This window comes from Dipodomys merriami, unplaced genomic scaffold (genome assembly GCF_024711535.1).
Source record: "Dipodomys merriami isolate MVZ:Mamm:240054 unplaced genomic scaffold, mDipMer1.0.p SCAF_14, whole genome shotgun sequence".
NCBI lineage: Eukaryota > Metazoa > Chordata > Mammalia > Rodentia > Heteromyidae > Dipodomys > Dipodomys merriami.
In genome coordinates, this window is record NW_027202715.1 from 18,987,537 (window position 1) to 19,002,129 (window position 14,593).

At 47.5% G+C, this 14,593-nt stretch overlaps 1 protein-coding gene across 6 annotated transcripts in view; it reads left to right on the top strand.

Annotated features, from left to right (window-relative positions):
* Lrrc20 (leucine rich repeat containing 20) overlaps positions 1–14,593 on the top strand; it is a 72,909-nt gene that overhangs the window by 36,517 nt on the left and 21,799 nt on the right. For 5 of the 6 annotated variants that reach the window (XM_070020919.1, XM_070020924.1, XM_070020921.1 and 2 more), the window contains 2 exons: positions 3,301–3,450; positions 13,651–13,818. In XM_070020919.1, the coding sequence (XP_069877020.1) occupies positions 3,301–3,450; positions 13,651–13,818 (318 nt within the window). The remainder of the gene's footprint in view (positions 1–3,300; positions 3,451–13,650; positions 13,819–14,593) is intronic. The other variant, XM_070020923.1, reaches the window with a different exon arrangement.

Genomic DNA, 14,593 nt, shown 5'->3' on the forward strand with positions numbered 1-14,593 from the left:
TTAAGTAGCTAGGGTTACAGGTGTGAGCCACTGGTGCCCATGAAGATATCCTTCAGATACATCTTGTTTTAAGGAAAACTGCAGTATCCTTGATGTTGCTTCTGACCTATATAATGAAATTGGCCTGCTCCTAACCAAAGGACTCTGTGAAAATTCTTTCTAGTCCTTTGTGCATCTGGCACAAAGCAGTAAGGGGTTCATTGTTTGAATATTGCTCTTCCTAGAATCCCTAGCTTACCCCAGAGTCTCAGTCTGAAGTGCTGGTAAACTTTCAGCTCAGTTCTTGGTCTCTTCTGAAGCTTGTTCTCTTATCTGTTCCTACTTGGAACTTGACCTCTCTTCTGCTGACCTCACTTGCTAATACAGGCTGGTGGCCCTGACACTGAATAACAAACAGCAGGACTATAGTTATTTGCAGCCCTGGACCGAGAGGCACTGATCATACTTCTTGACAGGCTACCTGGCAGAGAAGTCCATAGACTCTTAGTCATCTGGACCTTTGCCCTTTTGTCTGTCTGTCCTTTTCCTTTTCTCGGACCAGCTCAGCAAGGCCACCTATGTTGAATATTAGGCACTGTTTGTTTTGTTTTGTTTGGGGGGAGGGTAGGGTTTGGTAGTATATTTCTAGATTAGTGGGAAAAGTGGCTGGGGCAGTAATTGCTTAGGGCAGTCAGAGATGGCTTCAAAGAGGAGATGACATTTGAACTGGGTCTTAAAGCAAGAGTAGAAATTCCATAGGGCAGTTGAAGGAGAAGAGTTTTAATTATGACCATTTCTGTATAGTATACTCTGTATTATTGTTGCTGTTAGGAATAGGGCCTTTTAAATCCATGCCTTTGTTTTTCTTTAAAAAAAAATTTTTTTTTTGTTGTTGGTCATGGGAACTTGAACTCAGGGCCTGGGGGCTGTCCCTGAGATTTTTGACTCAAGGCTAGCACTCTTCTACTTTGAGCCACAGTGCTACTTTTGGTTAATTGGACATAAGAGCCTCACAGACTTTCCTGCCCAGCCTGGCTTTGAACCACGATCCTCAGATGCCTCCTGAGTAGCTAGGATTACAGGTGGGAGCCACTGGCACCTGGCTTATTCTGGTGTATAATACAAATGTTATGGAAGTTTACATAGTTGTTTTAGAGCCATCTGCAAAGGTTCAGAGGCTTGGAAGGGCTTGGCCTTTCTGGAGAAAAGGGTCTTGCTGAGCTAGATGGGGTGATGTTGGCAGAGTCATGAGATCTCCTGGGGACCAGGATCAGGAGATAATCATTTCCCCAGCATGCTTCAGGAAGATGTGGGGTGGGTGCTAGTCTAGAGGCAAGGAGGAGGTGGATAGAGTAAAGAGGAGATTGACAGCACAGTGGGAGGGGAGGAGACAACAGAGATGGCCCTCTGCCCACTTAGCTTCCAGGTGATCTGTGAGCCATCATTTTATGATTGTTTCCATGACAACCCTGCAGGCATAGGATAATAGTCTAATTTTACAGATGAGGAAACCTAGAGGATAAGCTAGGCAGTCTAATTTCCATCTAATTTCTGAGCTCTGAGATTTTGGTGTTTGGGTGTGACCTTAAATACATACACACGTGTTCCCATATGTCAGCATCATGGAGAGTAACTCACTTGCCATATAATTCATCCATTTAAAGTATACTATGTTGACACATGGATCAAATGATAAAGTTAAAAAAAATAACAACAATGTACCATTCCTTGGCTTTGTTATACAGTATTCATAAGGTTGTGCAATCATCACCAATATCCAATTTAAGAGCATTTTATTTTCCCTGTAAAGAGCCCCCAACCCCATAGTCATCACCCCTATCATCTCTTCCCTTCTATCTCTGTGCTACCACTAATATACTTCCTGTCCCTGTGGACTTGCCTCATCTGGCATTTATTATAAAGGGAGCCACATTAGCCATCAGCACAAAGAGGCTCAGGGACAGAGCCCAGGCCCTGAGTTCAAGCCACACAACCAACAAAAAAAAAAGGGGGGGGAGCAATATAACGTGTGGCTTTTGTGATAGGGTTGACTTGGCATCATGTTTTTATATCCATCATATTCTAGCACACTTTGGCATTTCCTTTTTATGCCTGAGTTTATTAATTAATTTATTTTTTGACATATGTAGTTGGTCCATTTCTCATTGATGGACCATTGATGGACATTTGGCTTGTTCTACTTTATTATGCATAACACTGCATCATGTAAAGTGGTTGTATGTGTGGGTCTGTGTCTACACTCTCCTGGGTGCATATGGGGGAGTGGTCTCAGGGGTCACACAGTCACTGTTCAATCACTGAGGAGCCACCAGGAAATTATGCATAGAAGCTTCCTGGCTGCTTCTTTGGAGCCTGGCAGCTTTGTGACAGGCCTGGGTGCATTGTACTCTTTCTTTCCTTTTTTCCATCCTTTCGCCTTTCTTTCTTGCTTGCTTGCTTGCTTGCTTGCTTGTTTGTTTGTTTGCTTGCTTGCTTGCTTCCTTCCTTCCTTCCTTCCTTTCTTCTTACTTTCTTTTTTCTTTTTCTTTCTTCCATTCTTTCCTTCCTTCCCTTCTCTTCTCCTTCTCCTTCCCCTCTTCTTTCCTCCTCCTCCTCCTCCTCCTCTTCATCCTCCTCGTCCTCCTCGTCCTCCTCCTCCTTCTTTTTTGCCATTTCTGGGGCTTGAACTCAGGGCCTGGTCACTGTCCCTGAGCTTTTTTGCTCAAGGTTTTTGCTCAGTGGTAGACTGCTTGCCTTGCATGCAAGAGGCCCTAGGTTCAATTCCTTAGCACCAAATAAGCAGAAAAAGCTGGAAGTGGCACTGTGGCTCAAGTGGTAGAGTGCTAGTCTTGAGCTGAAGAGCTGAGGGACAGTGCCCAGGCCCAGAGTTCAGGCCCCATGACCAACTGCTAGCAGGCAGTAGTAACACAGAAAGTACTAGATGTGGGCTGGGAAAGTGGCTCAGTGGTAGAGCACTTGCCTTGCCTGCCTGAGACCCTGGGTTTTATTTCTTAACACCACATAAGCAAAAAGAAAAAAGCCGAAAGTGGCGCTGTGGCTCAAGTGGTAGAGTGCTAGCCTTGAGCTGAAGAGCTGAGGGACAGCTCCCAGGCCCAGAGTTCAGGCCCCACAACTGGACCCCAGAAAAAAAAGAAAGTACTAGATGTTGCTGACAGGGGCCTTCTGGGAGAAAAAGGGCAGGTTCTAAAGTCAGGAATGAGACAGGCAGGAGGAGAGATGTGTTGGGTCCCTGTGGGTCTGGGCAGTTTCTTCAGCAGCTGTGGCTGATAACTCTGATCTGTGTTTGTCCTTTGGCTGCAGACCTGGCAGAGTGCAAGCTGGTTTCCTTCCCCATTGGCATCTACAAGGTCCTGCGGAATGTCTCTGACCAAATCCACCTCATCACGCTGGCGAACAATGAGCTCAAGTCCCTCACCAGCAAGTTTATGACCACGTTCAGTCAGCTCAGAGGTAGGCCCTGGTCAACAGTTCAGGCCCACAGGGAGTGGCAAACCCTTGTCCTCCAGGCTCTCACTCTGTATGAGGGACATTACCAAAGCCAGTCCTAGGTCAAGCCAACCTATAAAGTCATTCCTAGGGGTCAACTTTGAAGAGAGACCTGAGTCAACATCAGCCCCCAGCTGGTTGTGAATCAGATTGAGTGAGGGCTAAGGGTGTGGGTCTTCCATTGATTCTTCTGTTTTGAACAGACCAGCAGAGAGGGCATTTAGGCCCTGAGGCCCGGCAATAATGAATTCTTGGTAGACTTGAATGAGGGCCTTTACATACCCCATGCAGCATTGTTCACCGTGCTGCATTCCTAGCTTAGGAGTGAATGATGCCAGTTGGCATTTTCTTTCTGGGCACACAGAGCACACAGCTGTGGTGCCAGGAGGCAGATGGGCAGGAAGCCAGTGGTGGGCATTGCAGAGCTTCGGAAATGGCTCTTTTGGATGGCTGAGCCTGATGCTGACACCATGGCACCCACTCCTTTCTCTGAAGGCAACGCTGCTTCCTGCCACCTGTGCCAAGATGCTACAACCCAGTCACTTGTGTGTTTGCAGAATGATAGGGCAGGGGGATGGGAGAGAGCAGGAGAAGCCTAGGAAAGGTAGTCTCTGCCTTCGAGGGTTCCCTGGCTGCTAAGGCATGAGAAGGATTTAAGATTGCCAGTGGCACAGGAGCAGCTAGGGCAAGTCTACCTCACGCAGCAGGTTTTAAGCTTGGCAGGCTTCCTTGAGGAGGCATGCCCAGAAGGCAATGGACAAACCTAGTCCCGCTACTTCCAATAGGAAGAAGCTTGTGCAAAATGGCTCAGAAGGGGGTCAGGAGGTCCTGGAAAGGCTACCAGCAAGGTTCACAGAGAATCGTACAGAGGAAGGGGAGGGTCGCTTCTGGGAAGACTCACAATGCTCGTTGCCTTCATACCTATAAAGTGAAAAGTTCTGATGACTGCGGGTCCATTTCCCAGGAGCCATCCCTGGTGCCTGGGCCTGCTTTTCTCTGCTTGCTTTCCTCACCTACTTGTCCCTAGCTGAAATCAGAATCAATTGAGGAGCTTTTCAGACAGAGGTGTGTGTGTGTGTGTGTGTGTGTGTGTGTGTGTGTGTGTGTGTGTGTGTGTGTGTGTGTGTGTGTGTGTGTGTGTGTGTGTGTGTGTGTGTGTGTGTGTGTGTGTGTGTTTCTCCGGTGTGTGTGTGTGTGTGTGTGTGTGTGTGTGTGTGTGTGTGTGTGTGTGTGTGTGTGTGTGTGTGTGTGTGTGTGTGTGTGTGTGTGTGTGTTTCTCCGGTTCCTCATTGGAAGAGGAGACACGAATCAGGGAAGCTCTAAATTATTGAGTCCTGACATTCAGGACCAGTTGTTACAGGGTTATTGATTGGCCTTTTGCATTGTTGCTACAAGTAACAATCTGACTTCCTACAGTTAATAATTGCAGCTGTCCCATATCCTGGGCTGGTGCTATAGATAATGGGTTAGGATACTGAGCAAATGCTAGCTGCAGGTTGTAGACAAAAAATTCTATTTTTAATAGAAGTATTATCACTTTTTTCTAATTTACTTTATTGTTTTAGAGGTGATATCAGAGGGGTTACTTTTACATAGGTCAGGTAATAAGTACATTTCCTTTTGCATAGTGCCATTTGTTCCCTCATTCCCTCCCTCCCATCTCCACCAATGAGTTGCATAGTTCACTTTCATCAATGTCCAGTGCAGCCAGTGTGCTCCACTGCTGCATTTTCCACACTTTTTCCTCTGATTCTGCACCTTCTCCCCACCCTCTGCAATGTCAGAAATACCAGAAATACAGAGTCAACATAAGGAGAAAAGCAAATTAAGAAAAAAGTCATTTGTTTTTATATCTTTGGAGTTTGTTTATATATATATATATGTATATATATATATATATATATATATATAATTTTATATGCATATGAAGAAGTGCTTAGGTATTTCACATTGTGATTATCTCCTAAGACTATCTTTTGGTCTCTCTGTATGTGGATATCTAGAATTCTGTGTGCTTTGTCATATCCCAGTACGTTGTAGATCTAACTTGTATATATATCAAGAAGAACACATGCTGTTTGTCTTTCTGCTCTCTTTAACATGATTTGTCTAGTTCCATCCATTTCCCTGAAAATGACATTATTTTATTCTTTGTAATGGCTGTGTAAAATTCCATTGTATATAAAGACAACATTTTTGGATCCATTGCGCGGCATCTGGATTGTTTCCTTATCTTGGCTGTTGTGAATAGGGTAGCAATGAACATGAATGTGCAACTGTCCTTATCATTTCCTGGCTCATGATGCTCAGGGTAGATGCCAAGGAGTGGTATGTCTGGGTTGTAGGAATGTAGTTTTTTGAGGAACTTCCAGACTGCTTTCCAGAGTGGTTGTACTAGTTTACATTCCACCAGCAGTGCAGTAGGGTTCCTTTTCCCCCACATCCCCGCCCGCCAGTATTTGTTGTTGTTAGAATTCAAAATGTCAGCCAATCTAACTGGGGTAAGATGGTATCTCAGGGTTATTTTGATTTGCATTTCCTTTATGGCTGAGATGATGAGCATGTCCTCATGTGTTTCTTTGCCATTCTTACCTCTTCTTCTGAGAAGTGTCTTCTTGGCTCCCTTTCCCATTTAGTAATTGGTGTATTAAGTTTGGGAGGAGTTAGTTTCTTGAGTTCCTTGTATATATTGGATATTAGGCCTTTGTCTGATATATTGCTGGTAAAGATCTTTTCCCAATTGGCTGGCTGTCTTTCTAGTTTAGTAACTATGTCCTTCACTGTGCAGAAAATTCTTATTTTAATGTAATACTACTTGTCGAGTCTGTCTCCTATCTATTGCACCCCTGGGACTATTCAGGAAGTCCCTGCCTGTAACTGTAAGTTCTAATGTCTCTTCTACTCTCTTGCAGTAGCTTCAGAGTAAAAAGTTCTGTTTTGATGGAACCATTGTCAAGACATTCAAGCTCTCCCCCCTGCCATTCTCAGTCCCATGGATGCTTGTGCCTCTGTCCTGGTCCAGTAGAGGGTGAGGGGTTGCCCAGGCGAGTGACAGAATGAATGCTCCAATTCACCAGGCGCACAGCTATCTGGCTCCGTGGCAACTGTTTATCCCTCACACACCCATATCATTTGGGAACAAGAATACTGAAATAGATGTGGGGCCGCCTGGCAAGGGAGACAGGCATCTGAGCAGACACAGCCACATGATAATGTGAGGGGCGGGTGGTGGACATCAACTCAAGAGTGCATGGATGACTAGGAGGTGGAAATCAATTCTGTTCTGGTGAGTGGGGAAAAATCAAAATGCTTCCAGAGGAAATTGCTTAAAGCAGGAATTGATAGATGAGTAGGTGTTTGCCAGATAAAGGGATAATTTCTGAAGCATCTTTTAGAAGATAAAAAGTGTGTTTGGGGAAATGATTGGAAAGATGAAACAGGAATGAATGTCACAGAGCAGAGATATAGATGTGTTGGCGGGGCCTGACCCAAGGAGTCATCTCTGCCAGCATGGAAACAATGTGGAAAGACCCTGGGAGGATGGTTGGAATAGGCCCATGGAAAAGCTGAGAGGCATCCACACAGCAGAAGTATGGGAAGTTGAGGCATGAAGGTAGGAAGATGAAGAAGATAGAGGGACCTTGAAGGCTAAGCCCCAGGCTTTATCTTCATCCAAGTCCCAAGATCCTGCTCAGCAGATCATATGTCCCCTGGAGCAGCAGTGGGACTGCTACAGGGTGCATCATTGTGGACAAGGATGGGCAGGGGGTCTTGTGCTATTCTGGTCAGTCAGACCAGGCTGTCTGTGGAGGCTTGCTGCATGAAGGGCCATGAAGCTGGAGAAAACCAGATCCAATGGAGCCTGGCCTGTCAGAGATAACTCTTGATTAGGCACTAGGTAAGGGATAATAACCTATCTATCAAGCAGTGTGGAGCTGAGACATTGTCTTGGACTTTAGTTCTTTTTTTAGAGGTGGTGGTGGGGTTAGTCGTGGGTCTTAAACTCTGGGCCTGGATGCTATCCCCAAGCTCTTCAGCTCAAGGCAAGTGCTCTACCACTTGAGCCATAGCACCACTTCCATTTTTCTGGTGGTTAATTAGAGATAAGAGTCTCATGGACGTTCCTGCCTGGGCTGGCTTTGAACCACAATCTTCAGATCTCAGGCTCCTGAGTGGCTAGGATTACAAGCATGAGCCACCAGCGCCTGGATTGTAGTTCATTTTTTATTGATTTTTTCCCCCCATCATTGACAGGCTTTTTTTTTTTTGTCTCTTTCTAATGTTTTTGCCAAGCTTGGGTTCTTGGATTGCTCTCTGGTAGGGAATAAGTGCCTCCATCTCTTCAGAGCCTGGGGTCTCAAAATGGACACCCCACAGAGCCTTTTATGAGGCCTCCCCAGCTCCCCAGGCAGCCCTGTGTCCTCACCACAGGGCTCTTTGATTACTGCCACACACACAAAAATAAAGCTGACAGTTTTCCTTATTACCTCAGCCAACATGACAGGTGGGAAGAGAGCTCTGTTACTCCCCCTGACAAGGCACAGGGTATACCAGAGAGAACATAGCATCATTTCCTGTATAAGCCCCTGGGAGAGCAGCCTTCTGCTCTGAGCACCCTGAATGTGGTGTCTGAGGATGACATGGACAGAGGGCATTCACACAGACAGGCAAAGGGTGAAGGAGAGAGGGCTACTCTCTCCATTCCTAGCTGCCTCTGTACTTGGAGGAGGCTGGGAAGGATCATAGATAATGTGGACAGTGCCCTGGGAGGGCCTGCTTCCTAGTGCTCTGGGAAGGAAGAATAAGGAAGGGGGTACCTTGGGCATGATAAATCTCCAAAGCTGAGGACCAATGGAGGCATCCTTGGAAAGGTCATGGACCCCAGTGCACTAGAGGATGAAGTCACAGAGCACTGTTCTGCCCCACTCCCCACGTGGCTTCAGTCCTCTGAGTTTACTTCTCCTCATGTCTCTTAGTGGACCAAAGACGGTTCAGAAATGTGCCATGGAATACTGGCAGACCTGGAAATCAGCTTCTGATGTCTTGGTTGTAGTTGAGCTATCAGATCTACTGCTGGGGACCACGTTTTCTGTTCCCTCACATCTTCCATCCCTGGAATGGAGGAGTCTTGGAGGGTCCAACTCCTTTAAGTTGTGCAAAATGAGCCATTCCCCTATTGCTGATCCTTCTGATACAGAGGCAGTGATGGTGTTGTGGCCCCTCGCATGCTATGTTGCCATCAGCTCTGAAGGATTTCTGGCCCCTGAGGTTACCTGGATGACCTCAGTGGAGCAAAGGCCTGTCAGGACTTCTGTGTGCACACTTAACAGCAGGGTCATCCTCCCTAGCAGGGTTTAAGGAACCCAATCTCACAGGCCTCCATATCCTTAGGCTAAAATCAGAGATACAATTATGGAGGTGAGAGCCTATGCATTTTAAGGCCGCTACATAGAGCAGAACATCTGCTAGCAAGATCAACCAACTCAGAACTAGAAGGAACAACTCCAGTCCCCCAGGAGAGCTGTTGGAGGGAGCCTGGATAGGTGTTCTTGCCCTAGAAGCAGGGGACACCTCCTCCCTCCTGGAAGACAGCTGGCTCCAGCAAGCTCCTCTGCCCATCAGTACACAAGGGGAGGGGGCAGACCTGGAACACTAGGGCTGTGACTGAATCAACTCCATGTCTGTACCCTCCAGGGCCTGAGCTCTGTGACAGAGGACTGCAGTCCTCTCCCTTGCCCTTCCAGCAAGTCTCCTTTGCTCTGCTCTACAGTTTAGAGTGCTTCATGGCCCCTCATAGCCTGTCTTTCCACTCCATTTGTTGCTGTCTCTGAATAATGTTTGTGTTTCAATCACACTTGCCACGTTCCACTGCTTCATTTGGAAGTCCATCTTGTTTGCTTTTGAATAGGCAATACATGATGCACTCAGCATCTGAGTGCAATGGTGAACTCTGGCAGAATAGAGTAGAAAGAAAGCAGAGGAATTTTATCATCCAGCCACCATGCCTGACATGTCCTGCATTTTATCTGGCAGCTTGACACGATGACACAGAGGCTAGCCACTGTGTTCTGAACCCCACTGTTTCTGGACAGAGAGAAGGTCTGAGCCTAGACTTATAGAGGAAGCTTCTCCTTCAGCTGATGGTTGTAGAGCTCTCCCTACCTCCACACTACCCCACTGCAGGGCTAGTCTTGTGCAGACCTGGGAATAGCAGGGAGAGTAGGGAATTCAGGTCAAGTCAGCCTGTAACCATCTAATGGTCCTCCATCTGCTTGTTCATTTATTCAAGAAATATGTGCTCTCTTCCAGCAGCATGCCCTATGTTAGGTCCTGTGCTGAGTGCTTAGGGTCCACAAAGAACTTCAGGATGATATCAGCGCTGCTGCCCAGGTTCTCCGGCCCCCACATGGCCATTTATCCCTGTTTCTGCCCACTGTTCCTTTGGCTCCAGTCTACTTTTCTTGGGAAGCTGCTCTTTTCTCCAGCCTAGGGCTTCCTGACCACAGGTCTTGGTCTCTGTAGTAGAAGCAGGCAGTGACGTGGTTGGAGTGAGAAGCAAGGGGCAGCAAGGGATCCTGGGAAAACCAGTAGACACCAATGCCCCTCCCTGCCCAGACCCAAAGTCTTTTCCGAGGGCACTCAGTGATATGTGAGCCCTCGTGATATGTGAGCACCAGATGGGGTTGTGTCCTGTGGGTGGACACAGGTAGCAGTGGGACCAGTCAAAAGCCCTTTGGTCTATGTCTCTAGGACTTTGGAGCCAGGCAGAAGCAACACACAGTCCTTTCCGACATGGACATGAGCAGCAAGCAGTGCCCCTAGGTACAAGTCCATGGGAGTTCTCAGAAAGCAGTCTGTGCCTCTCACAGACATCATTGTCTTTCACTCAGCTCCAAATATGACCCCAAACATGCTATCTTGGGTATGAGGGATGTTGAGAGCTACTAAATTGGGTGGTGGGCCTCATTTTTTCTCCTCCAGGGTATCAGATAGAGCCTACCTCTTGGTTTTAACCTTCCTTGATTAGATAGATGAAAGTTCTTGCCATGAGCACCAATCAGAACCTTCCAGGGAAGTGAGGCTCCCTTTTCCAGGGACGCTGCTAGCCTGAGAGCTAGTTCGGCCAGGGCAGGTTGCCTGACAAGGTCTCTGAGACCTTCATATTGACTGAGTGCTTACTATTCTGGGCAGTGTTGTGAGTACTTTTCTGAAAGCCCCATATTCATGCAGACAGTGTTCTCATGGGAGGAGGTCAGCAGTTGGAAAATAGTTGGAAATGAATACTGTAGGGGAGGAGACAAAAACCAGCTGGAAGAATTCTTCTTTTAGATGGACTAACATTTCAGTAATGACACAGTAAAGTCAGTTGCTGGTGGCTCACCCCTGTAATCCTAGCTAAGTCAGGAAGCTGAAATCTAAGGATCATTGTTCCAAATAGCTGGAACCTGGCTTGGTATTTTTCAAATTGTTTATCTTGATTGATTGATTAATTGGTTGGTTGTAGGTTTTGAACTCAGGGCCTGGATACTGTCCCAGGGCTTTTTCGCTCAAGGCCAGCACTCTACCACTTTGAGCCATAGCTCCACTTCCAATTTTCTGGTGGTTAATTGGAGTTAAGAGTCTCATGGACTATCTTCCCCAGGCTGGCTTTGAACCTTGATCCTCAGATCTCATCCTCCTGAGTTGCTAGGATTACAGGTCTGAGCCAGTTGGAGGGTTTTGTTTGTTTGTTTGTTTGGAGACAGGGTCTCCTTGTGTAGGCCCACCCAGGTGGCTTGGAACTCTCTGTGTTACCCAAGCTGGCCTTAAACTTGGAATTTCCTGCTTTGCCCTCCTGAATGCTGGTAGTATAGGTGTGTACAACCAAACCTTGGTGGGCTGTTGGGACTTAAGAGCATCTCCCTCAACCCAAGGTCACCTTCTAGAGCTGTACAATAGTACAGAGCCCTGGGGGAGGGGTGGGGCTAGCATCACAATGGCTCAACACCCTCCCCCCCCCAACTTGAAGTATAAGACTTTCAAAAAATTAAAACTTTTTTATTATCTTTAAGTAGTTGTAAAAGAAATTGCCAGTTGAGGGAAGTGCCTTAAAGTGAATGGAAAGCTGCCTCCTTTCTTTTGCCAACTCTGCGCTTGGTTACTTAATGTCATTGTCAATAAGAAAAAATGGAGGCTAAGAGCTAATTATACCATTCAACTTTGTGTTACTAGCTTTGTGCGTACTAGCTTTATGTGCCATTATCAGAGCATTTAGCTCACATATGAGATCAGGAAATTATACAACTGTATTATGTGCCTGGTTCCTGGAGGTGTTTTGAGTGAGCCAGAAAGAACTCCAGCCTTGCTAGGAAAGGTTGGAAGGAGGAACAGAGACAACACAGGCTCACAAATGCCCAGGGCCTCCCCCAATGCAAGTCCGCCTCTCTCACACATGCATTCTTGGGCCTGGCAGTGGCTGGTTTTCTGCTCTTCCCAACTGCTTTGCCCTGGCCTATCCCATAGCAGCCAGGTAACTTCAAGAGTCTTTTAACACAGTAGGTGCTAGGACAGGCTTCGAGAGGGTGGGAGCTTACACTTGTCAAAATTCAGCCTCTAGCTGGCCGCCTACCAGACATACTGATGGATACTGGCATACTAAGGATTCTGGGCCAGAGGTTAGGAACAGCTCCCACCTTGATCTCCTGACAACACAGAGCCTGACTTGGACTCTCTGTTAAGGGTAGAGGTTGTATCAGTCACAGAATAGGAACTAAAGGATACCAAGCAAGTCCAGGGCCCTCCCAGGGAGCAAGAGCTACTGACAGCTCATCCCAGAGGGACCAGGAAGGTAGGGTTGTGTTTGAGCTCAGACTCTACCACCCTAGTTATACTTACTGAACAATGATTCAAAGGTAAAATGATGAAGACTTTGGAGAAGGCCTTACAGAACATTCCACCACAAGGGTAGGCCCCTTCTGAGCATGAGATCTTTTTTTTTTTTTGGGGGGGGGGGTCCGGTCTAGGGCCTGAACTCTGGGTCTGGGCGCTGTCCCTCAGCTCTTCAGCTCAAGGCCAGTGCTCTACCACTTGAGCCACAGCGCCACTTCCAGCTTTTTTCTTTTTGCTTATGTGGTGCTGAGGAATCGAACCCAGGGCCTCAGGCATGCAAGGCAAGCGCCCTACCACTGAGCCACCTTCCCAGCCCAAACATGAGATCTTGTATGGCTGCACTAGTCATCTGCTCACAAAGCTGGGCCTCGAGAGAAGAGGGGAAGATGTTCTTCAGGTCATATGACATTCCTGAGCCTCTGTTTCCTTTGAATCAGACAAGATATGGAGGCTTTTGTAACAGAGGAGGGGCTCACAGGATGGTCACATATGAATGGGAGCTAGGACCCCCCTCTTATTTCTCTCCTGGTGCTTTTAATCTGTGTTAACAGACTCAGTCAATCCTCAGTGGTCCTGTGAGGCAGGACTTATCAGCCCTCTGCTAGAATGAGGAAACTGAGACCTAACTAGGCTAAGTGATTGAGTAAACAGGTGGAGATGGCAGGTTGGGCCTGGCACCAAGCAACAGGATTCCCCATTCTCCCCTTGAGCCCCCGCCTTATGCTTCCCACCTGTTGATCTTGGTTCTCCCCCTCACATAGGTCCCCCAGGGGCTGCTCAGCCTCTCTGTCAGCATTTCAGCTTTAGCCTTTATGCTAAAGTCTCTGGTCACTGTCTGGCCCAACCTCTTCATGCACAGGTCCTTGCATAGGTTGCTAGTCAGCTTTTGGAGCAGCTTCTCTGGGGCACGGATCCATCCATGTCTGGTCAGTGAAGGCTAAGCAGAGAACAAGGACTCATGACACACGGAAGAACTTGGCTGGCCCTGGAGCCTCTGGATCAGGGAAAGACTTGAAAACTGGGTATCTCTTAGGTAGACTGCCCATCCCAGAATCCTGACTCTGACTAGTCTCAGGCTTCTATCAGGAAAATCTTCATTCTAACACAAAAGAAACCAATCACTGCTGGAAAGATGGTGGCAGGCCATGCAGCCGTGGGCACATTACCCTCCTGTAGGACACACATGGAATCAGTTACTTGAGAGTACTTCCTGTAGGGGAGAGGGGGGTCTGGGATTTCCTTGATGCCCTTCTGAGCAGGCCCCCTTCCCATTCATTTCTCTTTCCTTTCTTCCAGAACTCCGCCTGGAAGGGAACTTCCTACATCGTCTCCCCAATGAGGTCAGCAGCCTGCAACACCTCAAGTCTATTGATCTGTCCCGGAACCAGTTCCAAGACTTCCCTGAGCAGCTGACCACCCTGCCAGCACTGGAGACTATTAACCTAGAGGAGAATGAAATTGTGGGTGAGTCCAGCCCAGTCTGGGGCTGCTGTTGCATGAGACTCTGCAGGGCCTAAAACTTTGAGGTTCCGCTTTCACAGTCAGGAGAGGGACTCCTGAGAAGATAGCCACTGTGTGATCCTGCAGGTTGATGATCAGAGCTCCTCAAAGAGCTGAACTACTGTGGACCACAAGCTATCCCTCTCTGGGTCTCTATGTGTCAGCCTAGGCTATCTCTGAGACGCTTAAACTGTAACCCTTTCAACATTGATTCCTGCCCGAGTCCCCTGCCTTCACAGAGGCCTCCATGTGCATGAGCATGGGCCACGGGGCAGACATGCCACAATACCTTCTGTGTGGCTCCTGGTGTAATATGTTTATACCCTCTCCCTGGTGTAAACATACCCTCTCCCAGCCTCTTGTGGTCCCACCACGGGTAGGTGGGTGGGTGGGTGGGGGCAGACCAAGAATCCCATATATATCCTCTCCAAACTACAGCCCCAGGGAGCTGGGGTCTACTGAGGTTGGAGGAAGACCCTCCCTTCTCTGGCAGCACTTCCATATCTGCTTCATCAAGACTTTGAAGAACTGAGTGTCCTCTTCAGCCGGTAGTCTCATCTTCCCAGAGGAAGCTGAGCACTCGCTGGGTGTCTCTGGGTCCTCATTTCTCTATCTTGCTCCTGCAGCTGGCCTGGCCGCATTTCACCTCACTGAGCTTCTAACTTTAATGCTTATTCTAATGCTACTGCTATTACTTCTAATCTTTTTCAATTTTGCTCTTATTTTTTTAAGTCCTTTT